The 24,574-nt window shown below is 24.9% G+C and overlaps 1 protein-coding gene across 5 annotated transcripts in view; it reads left to right on the plus strand.

Annotated features, from left to right (window-relative positions):
• The window catches only part of mim (missing-in-metastasis), a 36,954-nt gene extending 13,620 nt beyond the window's left edge, over nucleotides 1-23,334 (plus strand). For 2 of the 5 annotated variants that reach the window (XM_089222315.1, XM_089222316.1), the window contains 12 exons: nucleotides 16-89; nucleotides 3,636-3,720; nucleotides 4,366-4,457; nucleotides 13,709-13,935; nucleotides 14,022-14,129; nucleotides 15,964-16,140; nucleotides 16,755-16,880; nucleotides 17,015-17,357; nucleotides 18,251-18,363; nucleotides 18,736-18,835; nucleotides 20,573-20,662; nucleotides 21,707-23,334. In XM_089222315.1, the coding sequence (XP_089078441.1) occupies nucleotides 16-89; nucleotides 3,636-3,720; nucleotides 4,366-4,457; nucleotides 13,709-13,935; nucleotides 14,022-14,129; nucleotides 15,964-16,140; nucleotides 16,755-16,880; nucleotides 17,015-17,357; nucleotides 18,251-18,363; nucleotides 18,736-18,835; nucleotides 20,573-20,662; nucleotides 21,707-22,302 (2,131 nt within the window). In that variant the 3' untranslated portion in view covers nucleotides 22,303-23,334. The remainder of the gene's footprint in view (nucleotides 1-15; nucleotides 90-3,635; nucleotides 3,721-4,365; nucleotides 4,458-13,708; nucleotides 13,936-14,021; nucleotides 14,130-15,963; nucleotides 16,141-16,754; nucleotides 16,881-17,014; nucleotides 17,358-18,250; nucleotides 18,364-18,735; nucleotides 18,836-20,572; nucleotides 20,663-21,706) is intronic. The other 3 variants (XM_089222319.1, XM_089222318.1, XM_089222317.1) reach the window with 3 other exon arrangements.
• The last annotated feature ends 1,240 nt before the right edge of the window (nucleotides 23,335-24,574 follow it).

Here is a 24,574-nt window from a genome sequence, read left to right on the forward strand (position 1 = left end):
ATTATCATTTTGCAGAGCAACTATTCACGCGATTGGAGCTTACTTAGATGCTTTTCAAAAGATTGCTGATGCTGCCACTAATGCTAGAGGTATTTCTTTTTTCAATATTTTTAGTATCGATAAATATATATATTGCGTAACATAATATATGTCTGCCCTTATCAGAGTATATAATTATAATGATGTACTGAGTATCATTCTTCTAAATAATATTAATTAGTGTTTTGTATTGTATTTTATACATAACGTATATATATATATATATATATATATATATATATATATAGGTATACCTAACAATGCTATTTAAGAAAAAAAATTTAATAATTACTTTTTTTTTTTGATCTTGAATTTTTTTAATTGCCTATAATATCTACTAACGCCTGTACACGCAGTTTTAATTATATATAGCTATTATTATATAGTTATTAGTTTTTACTATAGTCTATGAAAAATTATCATTTTTTCATACTAGGTATGTGTAAAAAGCATTAAAAGCCATAAATATTATGTATGTATACATAACAATAAACTTCGAAATGTTCGATGACAAATAACAAGATATTGTGCAATGTTATATAAGATATAACCAAAAAATGTCAATATTATCGTTCGTTTTATTGATATGTATTGTTGATATAATATATTCTGATGTGGCTTGACTTGACGTGGCGTGAATCGTCGCGTGATCGCTACAATCATTCTCGCAACCAGTGAATTCACAGCCCGTTACCTACCACTAGTTCCCGAATGGGTTCAAACACTTTTCCACAGATACACAATATATATATTCCAAACCAACTTTAACCTCCCTCGCAGTTTAAGAAAACCTTATACAAAGAACCAACCAATGGCCTATGTTTCCTTGGGTTAATTAATGAATTTATATATATTTTCATTTTGATATACATATTTATATTATTCGTCGGTGATAAATCTTTTGTATTCCTAAATAAAATAAATGTCAATAAGACGTAGTATAACGTATTAGTAAATACACTTTAAACAAAATATTCGATGATACTATACTTTTGATAAATTTATATCAAATTTGTATTAAGTTAGAAATATATTATTACAAAATGTTTTATTGAGCATTATTTATAAATAGCGGTAACACCACATCCTTGTGGTATCGTAGGAAATGTATTTAATATTATGATGTATAGAGATAATTCATAGTAATTATATGACTTGTCCTCAGTTCCTCACACAGTCACTGAAATATACGATATGTTCCTGTTAACAGATATTGAAATACCACCACTTAATATTAAAGACGGATTACTTTGGATTGAAATGTGGTTTTTGGGAGATTAAGGGAATACCGAAATACTTATTTTAAGAAAACTTAAACGTTTAACCGTTTTGATATGTCCAATTCAGTTTTATTGTTAATTCTTGTTTAAATAATAATGTCAAATTTTGTACTAACAGTTTTTTCCTAATCACTAAATTGAGCATATATTATGGTAGAGTAAATTTAATTAGCGTTGTTTTACTGATATTTATTATTTCAACTAGGTATGTCCTTTTTAGGTAGGTATTCAATCGTATACAATATCTAATATTATTAAATTATTATTTGTACACAAAAAAAAAAAAAAAACGTGTAAATAAACATCGACGTTTATTAAATTAGAAAATTTAAACATACAATTTTTTTTTGTTTTTGTAATTTTTACTACCTTAAATTATTTTATTATTTTATCTTTCAAGTGAAATTAGGGTAAATTACAAAAAGAAAGAAGTATTAAACATATATAATTATATTACTCGTAAATGTAAACTTATTACTGACTTTGTCAATATTGCTATTGAAAAAAACTGTTTTATATAGATTTGATCTGAACTTTATTTTAATCCAAATTCATTCAGCTAAAATATTTAGTATTGCCTCTTAATAACGTGGGACACGCTGTATACGCTATAGCCGTTATAACTAATTCGTAATCTTATTATTATGTTTCCGATACATAAATTCTAACACCAGAAATGCAGCTTGTATAATATCCTTCATGAAATATTAAGTATATTTGATATCTGTTCATGAATAATATATTATTATATGCTTATAAGTTTTAAAGTCGAGGTTCTTAGTCGTTAAAACTAAAGAAGTCGATAAATACCGTTACACATATAAGGTTCAGAATTATAAAAATGATCAATAAATAATAGAAGGGTGAACAGCCGTTTTACATGCAACCATGATGTAAAAAGCATATATATATATATACAAATTATAAATCATAACGTATATTATTTATTTATTTAACTATTTCCAAAATCTAAAAATCTAAACTCAAATTTATAGTAAATATATTAAAATCAGTTTTTGTATTAAACTAACTTTAAATTTAAAATGTATGATTCTTGCATTTACTTATGAAGTTACATTATTAAATAATTAAATTACATAGGTACATAAACAATATCTACTATACTTAAACGACTTAATACTCTGTTTTATGTTATTTAAAAAATCTTAAACACAATATCATCATATTTATACTGCCTGTTCATAATCTAAGGAATTTATGCCTTCATTATTTTTATTATTTTTCATTTTCTATGACAGTTTTCTATAGCTATTGTGCCTATGATAAAATATATTATCCTACGTAAAATACATAATTTCTCATTAACGCTGACTAGTATTACTAGTATTATTCTCCATTGTAAAAACGTAAATTTTTTTTACACCAGGAAATAAAGGTTTTAGGCAATATGAATATAATTATTCATTGGGCAACACATTTTTTTCGGCTCAATCAAACCATTAGAGCAAATCATCAACAGTACAAACTAATGGAATGCTGTCCAGTAAATAGCATTGTTTCCTTTCCGGAAAGGATTTCCATTTGAACGATCGTTATACCAACTGCGTGATAAGCACTACCGATTTTATTCTAGTGTTTTCACGTATATCATACTTTTTGCGTTAGTCAGTTGCTTCAGCCCCAGATACAGTCACCCTCGATTAGAGTGCTGTCGGTACACTTTCTAGGGGATAACCCTCATTTTGAATTTTACGACCTGGATCCCCCTACCGAATTTCAAACAACCCTCAAATAATTATGCATGTGCGCGATGCTCATTTTGAAAGAAAAATATAAACACCCCAAAAATGTTTCATGATAGCTTATAAATTATTCTTAATTTTTAGCACACCTTATTGTATTAGTGTTTTTTTTAAAACAATTTTTATAATCTTTAACCACATATTATATTATATTACAAGGACAATTTTGCCAACATTAAAAAACAAATGTTTTCCCGTTTGCCTTATAGATATAATCATATTATGTTCTATTACGGCATGAATAAAGCTTAAAATCATAATATTTACTCTGCTTTTTTCACCAGTATTCATTATTTTAATTCATATGGGATTTTTTAATTAACATAATGAGTTTTATTACAATTTCATAATTTGTCTTATATATAATACTTCTCAAATGGAAGTTATAGACATTATAGTTAAATAATTTTGTAATATTTTAAATGACGGACTAAAATACTTATTAAATATGTATACAATATTGAAATAGGAACTTAATTACATACTTTGTGTTTAATATTACCGACTATTTTATTCAAACAATTATGAAACATTTCATTTTTATTTTCTATAGGTGCTACTAAAGAAATTGGAACTGCATTGACCAGAATGTGTCTTCGGCATAGAGCTGTTGAAGCTAGAATGAAAACATTTTCAAGGTAATACACTAATATAAACTATAAATTATAATAAAACACACGTTATCATGCATACACGTTTTGAATCGTCTAATATTGTATACAGTTAATTGTCTACCTACATAAAAAAAAAAACAATTAGATGTTAAATAATTATAATAAATACATACCTATTAGTATCTAATAATTATAAATATTATACCTAATGTATTCTTATTGTATATACAATTTATTTATTTATTAATATCGTCCTAATTCGATTAGGTATAGTTTTATATAATTTATTATTTACATAGGTTAGGTTAGGTTTTCAGAATTCAATATTTACTTTAGGTGGGTAGATCATATAGTTTGTTTTTTTTTTTAAATATTTTAATTACTTCAATTATATTTTAAACCTATTTGATACTTAACAAAGCGCTTTTATTTGAAAAATGTTTTACACAAACAATATAAAATAATATAAATTTGGGATTAATACTGAAAATATTAAATAAGTCTGAGTAGACTATAATAATATTTACGTAATTTTCGAGTAAGAACCATTAGCACCTTATCTCCTTGTCTAAATGGAATATTATATATGCTTCATATTACAGGAGTTGAACGTAACCGAAACTAAATTGTTTTTTTTTTTTTGTTGTTGTTGTTGTTGTTGAATCACAGCGCAATAATGGACTGTTTAGTGGTTCCGCTTCAAGAGAAACTAGAAGATTGGAAAAAGACTATTGTCAATCTGGACAAAGAGCACGCTAAAGGTAAATAAACCCAACTTTATTTCCCCGTTTTTAAAAAAAATCATTAAAATTACATAAGAAACTTATTAACATCTTAAAAATTTGAATATAGTTTTTAAAATATTGAAGTACTTATAAAGAATTTATAGTTAGTGTACAACTTTTGAGATAAATTATTTCAAATAATATAAGTATATACCTATTTCAATTTATGGTCATTAATATGTCAGATCAGGTTAGGTTTGATGATAGGTTTATTCAACCCAATGAAAATAAATACCAATAATTTATATACCAAAGATTAGATGATTAATTATACATTAGTTATGTATACGACATATGTATATAGTATATATATTATATAATATGTATATTTTTTAACTTTATAAAATAATATAAATTCAATAAATATTTGATCAGTTTTAAAATAATATTATAATTGATAACTATATAGTAATATACCGTGTGATATAATTAAAGTAGCTTCAAATTCTTAGTAAAAATGATCTGATAAGTATTCACCTAGCATGAAAAAAAAAAAATAGCCAATACAAGAAAAATTTTGAAGGAAATAAGCTATAATTTATTTATAGTGTAGGTATACCTCATTAGTAACTGATATAATATATATATATTCCATATTTCAGATAATACTATATGCGTTAAATTAGGCCGAGATATGAATTATTAAATTTGCTTTCATAACTTTAAGTTTTGCATATTTAAGCATATTCTTGATAAGAAAAATCCGTAAAATACATGTGATTTGGTAAAAAATGTTATCTCTTATTAAAAGCAAAAAAAAGTTATGCGACAAAATTCAAGGTTATTATAAACCTATACAGTTGTAACTTGTATCAATTAAATATATTTTTAAAATTTAAAAAGACATATACAGGGTGTCTCGTGAGGATTTACCCATTGCAATATCTCCCGTAATAATGTTGATATCGAAATTCTGGTTTTGTAATAAGACTCACAGGGATCAGAACTACAATTATTTCATATTTTAATTCATTTTAACGTTTTGGTAAAAAAGTTACAAAATATATTTTTTTATTTAATTATTTCCAAAAAAATTAAAGATTGCCATTTTGTAGAGTTTATTTTTCTGAAGATATTGACGTTTCAAAATTTTATTTTCATTAGTTTCCTGATTTTTAATACTTTTTTTAGTTTCGAGAAAAATTGCGAATTATTTAACACCGTAATGTTACCAAACATGTGACCCGCCGCGCCGTGCGCATTCCCATATGACCGTCCGAGTACCTTCCGTGTTCCTAATAGTTGTAAACTATAATCATATTTTATTTCTTCAAAACTAGAAAAAATATTCAGGAAATTAATGAAAATAAAATTTTGAAACGTCAATATTTTCAGAAAAATAAACCCTACAAAATGGCTATCTTTAATATTTTTGGAAATAATTAAATAAAAAAATATATTTTTTAAATTGTTTACAAAAACATTAAAATAAATTTAAAAATGAAATAATTGTAGTTCGTATCCCTCTGAATCTTATTATAAAACCAGAATTTTAATATTTCCATTATTTCGTGAGATATCGCAATGGGTAAATCCTCGCGGAGGATTACTCCTGTATAAGATAGCTGTATTACCAGGCATATAATAAATGAAACCAATAGATTGACTATCTGCAGCATATATTAATAAGTATATTCACTAATAAATAACTTTTTACGTGAATCGGTGAATCAATTATTTGCAGAATTTTAAACGAATATGCGATTATGATTTTATTATTATTAATAGCAAATAAGCCATTCTTTAACTGATTTAATTTATATCTATAAGCCTTCGAATCATCAAAATGTATTAATTATTTGAATAAATATTTAGTAAAAGGCTTTGTCAATGTAGGATACGCACTACTTGAATTTGAAATTCAACTAAAATCTATGACTATAATTGAAAATAAAAATTTTAACAAAATAAGAACATGTAAGAAAACCAGTTATGTAAAAATTCCATTATTAATAAAACTGATATATTTGGAAATTAGAACAATAACGTGATTTTAATGTAGAACATACATTTGGATAGTACCTATACCTATTTGCATTTAATTCTAATACGATTTTGCTATTTAAGTGCTTAAGTAACTATAAAAATCTAATTCTTTAATGTACTCAAAAAAATCTTAATACATTATATTTCTTCATAACTCATTCACTTTAAGTTAACGAGTTTCTACTAGTATGAATAATATAGGTCACACAGTGACAAATGAATATGTTTTCATCTCTCACGACACACTGTAAATATTTCCTTTTAAACAGTGCCAAACATGAATTTTGAGTTGTTGTTTTAACTATTTTATGTAGTGTGAATATTAAAGCCTACAAAATATGAAAGACGAATAACATGAATTGATTGTTCAAATTAAAAGGCATGCATTTTGTATTATTTACCTACCCAACGTGACTTTCGATGCCATGGTTACTATAATATCACAAGTAGTATAACTTTTTTCTTCTGAATGTGTATAATTGTTTTATATTTACATTTAAAATAATAAATAATAAAACATCTTTATTATTACATATTTTATTATAATTTTTATTATTATTATTTGTAGGGGGGACCCGCTCATTGCGTTTCCGCAAATTGACCGTACCTCACCATGCCACTTTTAGTATAATATTATATCTATACCTATAATCCAATAACTATTAGAAACTTAACATATCCATATGCAGTAATTGATCATTCGGTTTTGTTCAATTAAATAAAAATCTTTTTATAAAAGTTGTGAAGTATAGCTTAATGCTCTTTCTTAAATAATGTAATTTATAAAAATAATTAAACGAATGGATATTGAACAGACTTTATTAAATTGTTATAAATAATATAATATATTTTTTTATACCTAATCGATATTAAAACATTTGGGGAGATATGGTATTTTCATGACTCTTCAACTTAAATTTAAAAACATTTTTTTTCCAATCTGTTTTCTGTTATAAGTTTAAACATATGTCTTGTAGAATCGTAGAGATATTGTACACTGATGAATATAATATAGTTTATTGAGATAAATTTGCATACATACAAGACATTTTTATGACAGACAAAATACGCAAGCATAATATATATAGGTACTCATTATTTTCTGTCAATAAAGCCAACTAGCATAATATTGTTTTCTTTCTTATAACAATAATTAACAAAATACTAATCCAACATTCTCGTTTACATAAATTATTTCTTGTATTGTTTATTAAAGAGTTTGAATTTTTTTACATTTTAAATAGTATTATCAGAGCCTAGTTTACCAAATATATGGCCCAGTACAAAATAAAAAATTGGGCCATATGTAATATATTACATGTCAGTATTAGTCACTGGTGGGCCCAGGACAAATGTCTATTTTGTCTGTGCCTAAATATGGCCTTGAGTATTATTATACCTATATATAACGGATATATCTATTATATTTTTTGGTTTAGTCTCTTATCCACGTACAAAATAAATGCTTCATATTTGTCACTAATTATTAATACTGAAATATATATACTATATGTATAGCTTAATTTTATATACAATTATTCGATATTATATTTTATTAAATTATATAAAGTAATTCATAGATATTTATATATATATATATACAGGGCGATTTTTTTATCATGAACCACTCATTATTTCAAAAAGTATCAATGTTTTTGAAAATATTTTTTTACAAAGTTTCATGTTGTTAAAAAAACAACGTTTTTATAAAAAAATTATATTTTTTAATATTTTTTATCCTTATAATTTTTTAAGTTTTTTACTTTTTTGAATGGCAACCTAGAGTTTTAATTTCATATTCCAAAGCAGAATATTTTTCTAAGTATTTTGATACGTAAAAGTCGAATTTTGGACGAGTAGTTTATGAGTTATAAGTATTTAAAGTTTAGATTGGCGGAGTGGAGTGGTACGGGGTTACCCCGCAAAATGTTTGTCCACTACTCCGCTTGTCTAAACTTTAAATACTTATAACTCATGAACTACTCGTCCAAAATTCGATTTTTACGTATCAAAATACTTAGAAAAATATTCTGCTTTGGAATATGAAATTAAAACTCTAGGTTGCCATTCAAAAAAGTAAAAAACTTAAAAAATTATAAGGATAAAAAATATTAAAAAATATAATTTTTTCATAAAAACGTTGTTTTTTTAACAATATGAAACTTTGTAAAAAAATATTTTAAAAAACATTGATACTTTTTGAAATAATGAGTGGTTCATGATAAAAAAATCACCCTGTATATATACCTATTGTTGAATTTGAAATGAAAAATATAAGAACCGTTGTTACGAACTTCGTATGAATATATCAAGGCTTCAAACAAAAAATTACATATAATAATAATAATATTATGTATCAACACTATAAACATAGTCGATAGTTTTAGAGCACTTTTCTCGCTTCTTTCTTTCACCTCAATGCAGAATTATTATATAGTTGGTGAAATAATTTATTAGAAATTTGAAAAAACATTCCTAATTGAGCTTTAACAAAAATAGTGTTAGTACTCATATAAAAAATTCGGGAAAAATTGCAAATCTAATAAACTATTAAATCCAATATTTGCTACTATAATGGAGCTCCTTAAAATGTAAATCTTAAGTATTTTTACTGCTTCAAAAAGTGATGGCAGACAGAAAAAGAAGAAAAACGCACTCTGTTCTGAATCTAGAATCTCAGAATTAATACCTATTGTTAAATATTTTTAACATATAACATATAATTACTACGGAAAATAATCAAGGAATAATTAATTTAAATTCATGTAAAATTAAAAGCTTAAATTATTCATAATTTTTGTAATTAATATTTAAAATTATATGAATCAAATATGTTTGAAATAATTAATCAGTATGCTTGTTCTTACAGCAAATATATTATTACCATTCAATATCATTATTAGTAATGATTGATATTATTTTCCTTGTGTTTAAATGTTGATTTTCCTTCTTATTGAAATACCATTTTTGGACAACAGCCATAAGGAAAACGATGACATTTTTATTTTGCAATAGTAAGGTTTATACTTGTTATGAGATTATAACGATTGCAAGTATATAGTTTTTGGTATCAGAAGAAAATATCTACGTTTTACGTCAAGTCATGCTATAGGTGATCGTCTATGTAACGGTTGCTTTTTATTGAATATGATTATTTATTAATTTTAAAAACATTTTATATATTTAACATTAAAAATATATATTCTGTTAATATAGGGTTTTATAGTCAATTATTTTTGATGAACTCTTATATTATGTCTGATTGACACAGATTTTACTTAAAATGGCTGAAATATAATGTTTGTTATTGTGGCGGTAGTTTGCCTTTGCCACCTGCTAGATCTAATTCAACACTTAGTGTACATTTTTCGGTTATTATTATAACATTATAATGCATACCGAGGACATTTGCTTGCCATAACAAGAGGTCAATAAGCATGATACGTACATTAGAAAAGTAACATTCGCATTAAAAAAAAATTAAACGCTCACGTCGAGAACGACGAGAACTGACGGAGATAGCGACAATTTTTGTCGGTTTGTAGCATTACTGCTCGCCAACATACGTGCGTCGGCGAGTCGCGTGGTGTAGGCGTATTCGGTCCACGCGCTCACCAAACCGCTGCAGCCACGGCAATGTTGTTTTCCGTGCTGAGTCTGTATATAATACAGTAATATCGGTATAATAGTATAATACTATACATATTACCACATGTTTGGATAAACATTTCACACGACCGTTTAATAGGGAGTTTATCGATTTTTTTCACAGAAACTCATTGTAGACAGTTAATGTTTATATCTATTTTTTTAACTGTAAAATTTACTAAGCACCGTAATAGTTTTGCAATCGCATGTGTATAGACATTATGTTATGTATATTTTTTACAAAAAGATGAATACCCACAACAACAACAAATGGATGATCTAGATTTGTGATTGGTCAAATCAAGTCAATTATATTACAAAATAATAAAGTAAATACCAACTGGCTACTGTTATATTTTGTGAAATACAACATAATATTGTACGTAAATGTTTATATATATTTACAATACCTATAGAAACTAGGGAGTGATCACATAGATATTTTTAATAATTATAATATTTAAATTATGCCATGTTTTAAAAACTACCTAGGTATATGAATTATAAACTGGTTTTAAAATGAAAATGTTGCGAGCTTATTATCAGTAACGAATAATTAGAATACTTACAAAGAATTCATTTTATTATGACAAATTAGTGTAGTTAAATATTTCAAAATGCATTTTTAAAGTTGACAAAATATTAACTTGCAAGCTTCTATGCTTGATTAATTTTATAAAATATTTAATAAATTAAACTAAAATATTTCGATCGTTTTATTCTCAAAACCAGGCAAAACATAGAAAATGTGCGTTTAATCAATCCAATTTAATGTCGTTATATTGTATTAACATTAATATTAGAGTGAATGAATTCCATTATCAAACTTAAAGATAGAAACATTATTTAGGGCACCTCATACGCTTTTGTTAATGTTTTATTTTACAAGGTTCGAAAAAAATTTAAATTTTAAAATGCTTATGAGGTACTTTAGATAATATTCCTTTCTTTAAGTTTGATAATTGAATCAACTCACTCTAATACTAATGTTAACAAAATATAGCAACATTAAATTGGATTGACCGAACGTACATTTTCCATGTTGTGCGTGATTCTGAGGTAGAAATAGTGCACTGCCATCCTCTATTCATCTCAATCAATTTTATTTTATAAGTATAACAGTTTGTGGTTAAAAAATGGTTGTGCAATGATTGTGAAAATAATTTATAAAAACAATCTATTAATACAGTTATGTAATCTCTGCTGTTCTATTTTCTCATCAGTTGTTCTCGAGTGTACCTTTACAAATCATTACCAACATGTATTAGGTTAGAAATGTACGATGAAGGTCTATGACCTAATATAATATAATTTAGGTTTCCTAATATCAATTATTTTAAAATAATTAATCCATTATCCATTACTGACATAAAACATTCATCTATATTTTCTACCAAATAGTATAAATACAGTTCAAAAAACATTATTATAATATTGGACTTGATGATTATTCTAGAATAAAACTAGTAAACACTATTTGCATACCGTCGGTACAAAATACTAGTACAATGATAATATTGTGTTGTATTGAACTATAACATTTCAAAAATATGGTTACTAAAATATAACTGAGAATTCAAATTATTCAAAATGTAGGTATTAAATATAAATTATAAAATTTATGAAGAAGTATGCTAGAAGTACGTCATAAAATTAATTTTGTGAACTATTATAGAACTATACAAATATAATATGCAAAATATGTATACCTAAATAGTTTTCATATTGTGTTGTCAAGAATAGAATACTATATTATGTATAGGTAAATTGTAAATAGTATAATCGTTAAAAAATTATGTTTTTTTTTATTTTATTATTAATCTGAATAACATCGCATCTTTGGTCATTAGTTCAAAGTTCTTTTCTTATTTACGTGATTTTAATTCTATTATTTACAATTAATTTGCAATATATTATGCTAGAATTAAATTGTTTTGTTTCTTTTAAGAAGTTGATGACAATTATATTTAATAGTAGATCTGGTTGTGCTTCTCCTATATTTGTTGTAGTACTTATGTGACGTTTAATTTTTGTTTGTCCTCATACTCAGCCGCTCTCTTGCAATACTCAAATGTTCTTTATTCGTATACCTAATTATATTTATTTACTTTTGTCATTTAGTGTTACAAATACAAAATAGTTTTAATAGAAATTTATAAAACTACTACGTACCTCATAAATTTTGATTATTATATTATGTACCTACCATAAATCGTAATTTTTAATAGTAACACTTGATGTCTTAATAATTAGAGTATAATTTATTATAATATACTCCACTTCCGTTTCAAAGATATTATGTTAAAATCAATATTAAGTTCTCTTTCAGTATAAAATATAAATGGAATGGGTACGTACCTATATATGATATACCTACGTATTATAGTGTTATACTATATTGTATGGAATAAAAACCGTTAATTCTTGTCATATAATTTACGAATCGTTGATATGAGTATATGTTAGACCGCAACTTATCCTGGTTGGGTTTCAGTGACGAGAGGTGTAATTTGGTGTTATAAGGGGTCCAATGTCACCTGTTTTATTTTGACTCCTGCAGTATCTAGGACAAAAGTGAAACATTAATTTTACTTTTATTGCTATTTATCTCCATAATGTTATATGTCAGGTGACAGATTTAGATAATATGATCTTTTCTTACTTGTGTACCTTTCGTTTGCCGGTCGAGCCTACTCACTTCATAGTTGCGTTAAAAAACATATAAACAATTTACACCAAATAAAGTCAAGGCTGAAGCAAAGATTAAGAATATTGTTTATTCCAATATACCCACCTGGCCATTGTCCTTAATACACACAGAAATAAAATAATAATCGTCCAGTGTTCACACCGATGGCCGTTTTTATATTCTTGGTAATTCAAAATGATTTTAAAATTTTAAGTATAACAGTTATTTTTCTTTCCGCACAAATTAAATATTTAGTTCAGACAACTTATAAAATAATTTCTCCCGTACTTTTTTCCAGATTAAAAAATATTTTTCTCAATAGCATTCTTCAAGGAAATAAATAATTATAATATTTTAACTTAATCATGGTTTATATATTTGTAATAACAATTTATTGATATTAGACTAGCTATAGGATGATTTATTTTGTTTATTTATAAGCTTTTAATTTATTATTATAGCCCTAAAAAGAATTTAAGTGATAAAACATTATATACTTTGAAGATAATTTATTAGTAACTATCTACTTATTACTTAATATGTGTAGGTATCTATGATGTGATTTGTATTTAATATTTATCATATACCCATTTGTTGTATAAAAATGTATGATGCACTTTAAATAATGTGTAATTCAGAAACCGGTATTATATTTTTAATAACTTAAATAAAAAAGACAAATTCTATCATTTCCATAATAAAAACATTTTTATAGTTATTGTTAATAAATGGAAAAAATATACATGTATTTATTTTTTCAAAATTACTTTTGTGTTTAAATGTAATTTTAACTACTGTTATATTATGTTCTTTTAATTATTTATTAAATTATAATTCACTAATTACAGTATTACTAACAACTTCTTTTTATTAATTTAAACCATTGTTACTGTACATTTTTTAGAATATAAAAAAGCAAGAGCTGAGTTAAAAAAACGATCTACAGATACATTGCGCTTACAAAAAAAAGCACGCAAAGGTGCTAAAATAAATGAACTGCATAAAGCCTTGCAAGATGTTTCTGACAGGAAAGCTGTATTGGAAGAAACAGAAAAAAGAGCTGTCCGTGAAGCTTTAATTGAAGAACGAAGTCGTTATTGTATTTTTGTTACAATTTTGAAACCAGTCCTCGTAAGTTCAATGTATATTTTTTTAATTGTTAAAAATAACAATATATAATGTTTTAAACTTAATTGTGTGTTTAATTTTATAATTAGGAAGAAGAAGTGGCCATGCTTATGGAATTATCTCATTTACAAGAAGTTATGGATAAATTAGAAGCACATACCACTGAGCCATACTCATTACCTCCTGCTAGTGAACAGGTAAATATAATTGATTGATTTTTTCTATTGAATCTATTGAGATTTTAATGTTATAATTTATACTTTGAATAGAGTTTGCAAACCATGTTGGTTTTTAATTTCAGAGTGATACAAGAAATTGGTTTTATAGTTATGTGTCTTAAGAACAGAAATAAAGTGTTCATAAATTATATAAGAGTGCCACTATTGATCTTAGAAATTGAAAAATTAGTAAAGGAAATTTTTTTAATTTCCAGTTTGAAAATCCTTTAATTTTTATATTAAGGACATAATGTTACAAAATAATACTTAAAGTATTAATGAATTGAAAATATACCTTGTATAATTGAAAATCAGTTTTCAAAGCAATATGAGTTAAATTAGAAGGATCTTACACTAATTTTACTGCAATTTTAAATGAGTTTTGATTAGATTATATTTTGAAAAAACTTTCTTTAAAATATCATACAATTATAATATGCAACATTTATTCATTCAATGTTTCAACCAAATTCAAAAAAATGCCAATAAGCTTTATTTGTATTATTTGTATGAATAGTTTAAATTTGATAATTCTTGTTCTTATACTATATAACTTATACATGCTTTGAAAGTTATGATGTATAATTCTAGTAATATTACTATCTTGCATCAATTGCATCTTATCTTTGTTAATTGCCTTACTTTTATTGAATACATGTAATACACTTTTCTAATGGCACATGAGCATCACTTTTATTCATATACCAAAAACTATATGAACAGGAATATAATTCATATTTTTAAAGGAACTTGAACAAATTGTAGATTGTGTCAACAAAATTCCTTTTAACATTTATTTTTGATATTATTATTATTTATTATGTTATTGTATAATATTGAATTTTTTTCTAAATGGTATCAATGAATGAATTCATATTATTTTACAATAAATATTAAATTTTTTTTTTTATATAGTTATATACACAATCAGATATTATATCATATCAATTTCTATAGATTATAAATTTAGTAATTTTTCAAAAAAAAAACGTCTACCAAACAGAAATTTTTGTAAATATATATATTTTATAGCATATAATTTATATGAAACATAGTGGTAAACAACTTGGTTTTTAGATCAATAAATAATGTATCCCAGTAACTAAACCCTAGAGTAAATAGTAATTGAATCATTAAGTATATAAGTATGAGTATTTTGTTTTATAATTAATTGTATTTTAATATTTTTTTATTATATAAGATTTAATTATAGCATAGGTAGGCACATAAAAAATAATTTTTTTTTAAATAACTTAATGTTTGTAAGAGTTATAAAATAATAATTTAAATGAATGACCAGATTAATGTATTCATTTTTTTCAAGAATAAGAACAAAAATATTCTTGTAACAAAATATTAAGTAAGCTTAAACAGTTAAATTTTCAAGTAGAACTTTCTATACACTGACTAATAATTAAAATAATTAAATTAAATGTCGTAAAAATATTAGTGTGTAATATTTAAGAGAAAAAACATTTTTAAATTCATAATATTAGATATTTTTTTTTTTTGTTAAAATCGATAAAATTTAATACAAATAAATTTAATACAACCAATAAAATCATATATCACATGGCATGTTTATGTGTTTAGTTTTTGAACTAGATTCATGGTGTGTCTTTTATATATATTATATTTATCACCCCTATACTTTCAATTACACTTACTTCATTAAAATTAAATTATTTTTATTTCTTTTTTTGTGCTATGATATTATACCTCACAAAACTTATTTTTATTTTCCTTAAAATTAAAAAATATATATATTGTAATGATTATAATGCTTTAATGATGATTTTTTAATGTTCATTAGGTGTTAATTGACTATAAAGGTAGTGAAATGTCATGGACACACCAAACACCCCCTAGTAGTCCTAGTTCTTTGGGTTCACGTAAATCCAGTATGTGTTCCATCAATTCAATAAACAGCTGGTCTAGTGGCAGTACTCATTCACCGAGCCATCAGTACTGGAGCCGCTCATTGCTTCAGGTATTAATTTAGACATTGATCGACACAAATAAAAGTTACATACAATGGCATGAATTTTTTCCTTATGTATCAGCATCATTGTGTTTTTATTAATTAAATTGCACAATTGTAGTTGAATTAAGTATTATTTATAATTTTTTATGCCTCCAGGAAAAACAATTGAACTTACAAATCTTAAATGAAAACATAACTATATTTGAATTTAAATTAATTCAAAAACGCAATATTTAATACAAACTTAAAATTAATTACCTATAATATTATTTTATACTTAAAATTTTTTTCTAATTAGGTTAATTTATAATTTATTTTTCAATCATCATTTAAGTTGATGTGTTGAATAATTCAGAAAATATATTTACAATCAAAAAATATTTTGAAATACTCAATGGTAAAATATGAATGGAAATTAGCCAAAAACATTTTATTTCCAACATTTTAGTAGATGTTGTACTTTGAAAAACTTGAACCTACCATTGAAATTTGTCAAACTAAATAATTTAATGTACTTAAGTAGTTCAAAAATTTAAATTGATTACAAATATTATTTACATTTTTTTATTACATGTAGTTATTTTGGCATGTTTTGTGTGTGTGTGTGTTTGATAATCTAGCCAGTATCCAAAGAGCTAAGTTTCAAAGGGCCTTTACCTCCTAGTAGATTATGCAGTGCTTCATCTCGAGATTCTGGGTTTACATCCCAAGATGCACTATATACAAAACAACAATCATACTTAAAGGTGAGTGCCTAAATGATAAACAATTGAATGTGACTCCTTTATTATGTTTTTTTAGAAACACTGCATAAAGTTATATTATTAGGTATTATCTTTTAGTTTATTTTATATTAATATGTATATATTATTATTCTTAGGCTCCCAACTCATCTGATTCCAATAGTAGCAGTGCTGGAAGCAGTACACCATCTACACCATTTGCTAGTTCTGAAGGTGGATGTGGCACATGGCCAAATGCCCAGGAAACATTGCAATTTGAACGTGCTGCGTCAGCCATTATGAATGATGCAAGACCACACACAATTTCAGGTGGTGCCCATCATCAACGGCCAGCCCTTAGCGCTTACACATTTCAACCTGATTCTTCTTCTATTGATAAAACTCCCGTTGTCTCACCACAAGACGATTATGCTCATGTCCCCGATGTCCCGTCCAGAAATATGCACAAAAGTTATAATCCAACCTCACTTAAAACAATTGGTTGGTAAAAAAAAGTATAGTTCTTATAATTACAAATTTTGTATGTTTAGTCTTTGATAAAAGAATACATTTTTTGAAATATTTCCATTTTTAATATTTTATAGTAATTATTAGTTAGCAATGTTATAATTTATACGTTTAATGTTGAATGTGTAATTATTAATTGGGGTGTTATTCTGTGTTTTAAAATACATTAATATTATCTGTTAAAACAATGAATATTCATTTTTAGATCCTGAATTGAGATAGGATTTGTTTGTTTTACATTAGATGTACACAATTTTATTTTTATTTTTATCACAATGAAAATGTTGGAGCTGTATTTGTCCACAGATTGAACTTTAGAGATGTTATTTTTTGTTTTCTATTATCTATTTTATCACATTTGCTGTGGTAGTGCAGTGTAAATCCAAAAAACCAATGGCTCTCATAACTGTATCCCAATTCATCATAATTCTTAAATTCTAAGTTTGACTAAGAATTTATCAGTTTTACATTATTGTGTTTAGCTTCTTTTCACACAATTCAAACAGTTATAGGTTTGAATATATTCAAATTTTTCTGGTTAAACTGACTTAAAATAATAATTTCTCAATGGATAGAACCATTGATTTTAAAAACTGTCATTTTTTATTTATGATAGTACAATATTCTTACAGTTTTGTACTAAATTGGATAATTTTAGTGACTAAAACCAGTTACAAAATAAAGTAAAACTGTTTAAAAATTAAATCCTTATTTTAAATCCTGACTTACTATTTTTTCATTTAAACTATAATTGTTGATTGATATTATAAAACTATTAATTTTCTTATTGTCTAAAACTTTTTTTTTTTTTGTTATTGCTTAGCACATGTGATTTTTATTATTTTATTTATATGTCTTTTGTTTAGAATATATTCAACCAACATATGTTAATATGCATGAACTAGCTAGTATGGCTGCAAACAAAGCTCAAGAAAGAAATTCACAGCATAATGAGCCTTCTTCAATTGTAAATTTGAAAGTAATTAATTGTTGTTTTTACTATAATGAAGAGAAATAAAATGTCCAAATCTATCCAAAAATTTTACTTGCTTGAAATACTTTAATCACTATAAATTATTTTCTAAGTAAAACTATCTTATGGTCAATAGACTGCAATATCCAACCAGAATTTTTTTCATTGGTGGGGGGAGGGGGTCAAACCTGGAATCCACCCCCCTGGTTGCACCTCTGCAATCGTGAATTGGACAAAAATACATTAAACTTAAAATAAGATAACAAAAACTTATTGTTAAGCCAATATTTTGGGTAGATTTTAATTTATTTACTACTATCATTGATTTTATTATATATTATCATATATGTTTGTTTAATTGATATTTTTTAAACACAGAACGATGGAGATCGAAAGGAAAGCACTAGTGAGAGTTCTCTGGAGTCTTCAAGTGGCTATAGTAGTCAAACAGCAATATCAAATGCCACTCCTGATGAAGGTGATTATATTATGTATTTGAATGAATAATTTAATTTATTTGAAAAAAAAATAAAAATAGTAAAATAGTTGCACATTATATACTAGACATATTACTTTTAACACAAATGACTTGAAAAAGTACTTCATGGATTATATGTATTATACGTATTATATATTTGTTTGTCTAAAAATTATGTGTTGGTTTTTTTATTAGTTTTATTTTTCAATTCATGTAACAAATTATTTTACAACCTTTAATTTATGAAAAATAACTTTAGGTATTTTAATTTTTCACTTATTATTTATTATCATAATCATAGTAATAAAACATCATATAATATTAACTAGATAGCTGTCTATTTTTGTTTTACCAACTGTAGAATGTATTAAAGCTTGAAATTAGTTGTCAGAAAGGTGTATACTTATAAAAAAAAATTATACTTTAACAACACTTGCTGCTTTATGGTATACCAATAAAATATACCTACAGATAAATTATATTATACATCATACATTCACCCCTTAGATAAAAAAATTATATGTGTCAATAATAACATGAAGACAGCTATCTATTTAGTATATTATATTATGTCTATAGAGGCAATAATTTATAGAATTATTTCATTATTATTATTATAATCAATATTTTTATTAACTATATAATTAATAGAAAGAAAATATACAAGTAAATGTTAGATATAATTATAATTATTTTCATTGATAGTTATAGTATTTTCATGTTTCATAAAAACGGCTGTTCTCTAAAGCAGAGGTTCCCCAAAAAATGTTCACGATACCACACATTTTGAATAATGTTTAAATTTTACCAAGCCACAACATACTTCAAAGTTATGAATAATGACCTATCTTGAGAAAACTTTTATTCTAACAGAATCATGGTAAAACTTATAATTATTATAAATAATTTTCAGTGATAAATATATATCTAAATTTGAACATCAATACATCAACCTTACCATCTAGTTACTTTGAAAATACTACATCATATTTATTTGACTTTATACTCATAGGTTATACTCATACATAAAATATTATATAAAGTTTATATAATAAACTTAATTCACGGTGTTCCAAGAGGATTTAATCATTGCGATATCTCATGAAATAATGGAGATATCAAAATTCTGGTTTTGTAATAAGACTCATGGGAATAAGAACTACGATTATTTTATTTTATTATTTCCAAGAAAATTGAAGATAACCGTTTTGTAGAATTTATTTTTCTGAAAATATTGACATTTCAAAATTTTATTTTTATTTTATTTTCAGAAAAGTAAATTCTACAATACGGCTACAATATAGCCAATTTTTTGGAAATAATAAAATAAAATATATATTTTTTAACTTTTTTACCAAAACATTAAAATAAGAAATTATTGTAGTTCTTATCCTTGTGTGTCTTATTACAAAACCAGAACTTTGATATCTCTATTATTTCGGGAGATATCGCAGTGGGTAAATCCTCGTGGAAAATCCTGTATATATTTTTTATAGCTATCTAGTATTAAATATTTTGTATGATAAAAAATATAAGTTATTCAAAATTTAATACGGTTCACCAAAAATATAATCATGACCCACAGTTTGGGAATCTCTGCTTTAGAGACCAAATATTAGAGAATATTTTATTCTCTGTGTATATGTAATGCTTAAAAATCACATGCAATTTTTGTCGTTCTTTTTTCTTTTAATTCTATTGTGCTTGCCTGTGTATGTTTGTTTGTATATTATATAGAAGTGGAAAATTCACTTTTGAAATATTGCACATTGGATAGTCAAAATATTATTGCCATCAAAGAACGAGTACGGCCTGTATCTACATTGGGTATGTATATTCCCCCGTGTAGTGATTTAGTATGGTTATACTATAACACCTAATTTTAAGTTTTTTAAGTTTCCCTAAACTTAGTGATAATTTAAAATAGAAATACTTTCCTTGACATTAGGCATAAAAAATTTATATTTTCCAAGTTGTATAGTTTAATACCAAATAACAAATTTAAATGTGTTCATTCTAATAGTTATTAACTCATTTCTAAGGTGTGGATTTATGTTTTAAAAATAAGATAAATTCTCTTAAAAGGGTTTTTAACATAATGTTCAGAAGAAAAAAAATGATTTGACAAAATATGTATATTTTTGATTTTTATGTAATTTGAGGTTATAGCAATTGATTGAAGTTATTATCATATATAAAACAATCTCAATGTTTAATATAATTTAATTTACTAATGCACATTGTCTGCAATAACAACAATTTTAGTGGCCTGACCGTTATGTTGCTGCTAGCGTCTGGTACATATAAAAATATAATATTATGTAATAAAAATAACATGATGCAGCAAAATAATTAATACCCACTTTCTTATTATTGAAATAGTTTATGATTTTTTTTTATCAAATTTTATCTATTCTCATAAAATATAAGAAAAATTTACTTAAAATATTTTTTTTTAAACTTATATTTTATGTCTTTGGTGTATGAAATATATTACGGGCTTAAAAATCAAAATTGTAAGACAATAAAATCAAATTCAATTGGCATTTAAATCTATACCCTCATAACCTTAGATACAATAGATTAGGTATTGTATTTAGTTGTACACATTTTTTGTGATTTGATTATTAATTATAAATTAACAAAAATAAAAACTTTAAAAGACTTACTTGTTTTACAGTAGTAAGTTGCATGTTCATTATGTTTGTGTTTAGTTTTTCCTTTCGAAATATACCTAAATGATATTGGTTTGAAAAATTAACAACCTCACCTGATTTTCATATTGTTAACATTTGATTATGATGGTTTTTTTATTATTTTATTTGAAATTAATTAAAAATATTTATTGAAATTTATTTATTCTTATTGCAGGTTATTCCAGTCTTAGAAGTGGTACACTGTGTCGCCGTTCTTCAATACAGAGTAACAAGCCTCCTCCACCAATTCGCCGTACACCGTCCATTTTAAACAATTCAGTACAAAATCTACCTCCTCCACCACCATTTTTGCTTGATATTACTGCAGAACAACGTCAGCAAAGTCGTTCACAAACATCATTAACGTCAGAAAAAGTGTATTCTGAACCAATGACACATCAACGTAAATTGTCTGGAGGAAGTGTGGCCGAAACTGTACGTAATCTAACGCAACTCAATCATACACCTGCGAGTCCTATTTTATTGCGTCGCACACCCAGTAATCGGTCAACAAGTGCTGATCGCTGTAATAGCCGTTCATCTGAGCCAGTAACTGGATTTATGGCAACTTTAGGCTCTAGACTATTACAACAGCAACCTAAAACAATAGGTGGGTCTCCTAAATTAAGCAGACGTTGGATTGCTCCTGCCAGACACTCGGTTGTAGATCCAGCCACATGTCATGATTCACTGATGGAACAAATAAGGAAAGGTATGGTGTTAAGAAAGTCTATTGCTGTCAATGACAGGTCAGCACCTAAAACTAATTAAGAGTTAATACTCTAGGTTAATATTGTTTTTTCTTCGATTATTAATCATTTTCATGATTTTATTTTGTAATACCTAATCAATTTAATTTAAATAAAAAAATTCTAATATATTTATAATTTCAAATTGTTCATATAGTTGTTGGAATTAGATTTATTCTAAGACAAAAATAATCTCATAAACTATAATATCCATGTTAACATAATATTTTGAACAGTTACTCTGTGTTTACACTAATGATAAAATATATTATGTACATTCTAAACGAGTTATAAAGTAATATTATGTAGAATTCTTTTCTTATTTCTCATAATAAAGTGTTTTTTGACCAAAGTGAAAAAATACCATGTGTAAGTTCTATCAAATCTTTTATCGATAATTTCAATTTGAGTTTAGTATATTTATATCATTCCAGACATATGTTTTATTTTTACTAACATTCCTTAGTTCATGATGATCACTTATAACTAAATCTTTATTACACAAAACAAACACTCACATTTTGCATACCAGAATTATTCCAAAAACTATTAATTTTTGTATCATTCCATTTTAAATCAATATTATATATTATGTATACACCTGTGTTCATTGATATAATCAATTATGTTCTAACTTTCAGTATAAACTTAATGCTAATATATTATGATGTTTTTTAGAAATATGATATTATTTAAAAAGATAAAAATAAACAATTATTTTATAAAACCAAAGTCAATTTGACATCCGTCTATTAACATTTATTGATACTTATCAAAATATAATAATGTAAGAATTTCTAAATTCATTTAAACTATTGATGTATTGTATAATCTTTATTTATATTATTATTATTATTATTATTATCATTATTACTATTACTATTATTATTAATATTACTTTTTTGTAGTTGATTTTTTTTTCTGTAACCAATATTTATTTATATTTTGATGTTTGTTTTTTGTGTATAGAAAATATTGTGGATTTGTTTTAAGGGTTTATAATAACCGATTGTTGTATGATAAATAAAAAATAAAAGAAAGAATACATTTATCAGACTTTATTTACAATAACTAATAACCAGGGCTAGGATTTGTATGCAATAAAAAATTGTAAAATATGCATTTTAATTTCTATCTTGGATTTTATATTGACCGACATACTTTCATTAATTGTGTTTATCTTTCTCCGTCAAAATATTCAATATTTGATCACATACCTATTGTACTATAGGATTGTATTTATAAAAATTATATTTGTGTTTGACAAAAAAACCAAGTTTTATATTTTAATCAGCAGAGCTAGAATTAAATACGAAATATTAATATTAAATTTTAAATATTAATCAATTAATCACGAAATATACTATAAAACATGCATTATTTACATTATTATAATCGAATTATGATTCAATATATGCATTAATATGGATTTTATCCAAAATATGCAAAAACTTGCAAAATAAAATGCCACCATTTATTTCATCATGAGGTCATTCATGGACATTACTGATAAAATCAATTATCAGAAGTCGCAAAAAAAAACATGCTATTGCATACAAATCCTAGCCCTGCTAATAACTAATAAGTATAACAAGACACTGTTACAATAAAAAAAAAAATTTACTGTAAGTTTTATTCTTTATGGAAAGATTTAATTTTTTTAACATTGAATATTCATGTATAAATTAACTATTTTTTCTCAATCCATTTTTAATAATTTGTTGTCAATCCAAAACAAATAACTAGTTTTTAAATATTTTGATTCTTGGGTAAAATGATTTTATAAACATTTGAAATTTAAATTTCAACAAAATTTGTCGCTAAATCTCATTTTCTGAAAATTTTAAACTATGTATCTAATATTCTAGGTCAAGGATCAATACATTTTTATCATAAGTTGTAAAAACAGAAAAATGTTTTAGGAGACTTGTATTGAATTTTAAAAACACATATGGCATCATAAAAAAAGGCATCTCCTATTTGCGCTATATTCAAAAAGGTGTTTTTCTGATTTTCATTTGCGCCAAATTTACCTGGTATAATTAAAATAAAGTAATAAGTAAATTTTGTTTTCTAATAATAATATGATGGTCAATACAATTTTATTTAAACCATAGTCAATTGCACAATTTTTTTTTTAATAATTAACAACTATCAGAATTGGTACAATGTACAAATTGTTTATAAAAACTATAGGCTATAGGTAATTAATAGTTAATATACTTAGATATTTTTTATAAATTATAATAAAATGTATACTCTGGTACATTTAACGAAAATGGGCTATACTCAAA

Source organism: Diuraphis noxia, unplaced genomic scaffold, assembly GCF_037042655.1.
Source record: "Diuraphis noxia isolate RWA-SAM2 unplaced genomic scaffold, SU_Dnox_SAM2 contig0003, whole genome shotgun sequence".
Lineage (NCBI taxonomy): Eukaryota > Metazoa > Arthropoda > Insecta > Hemiptera > Aphididae > Diuraphis > Diuraphis noxia.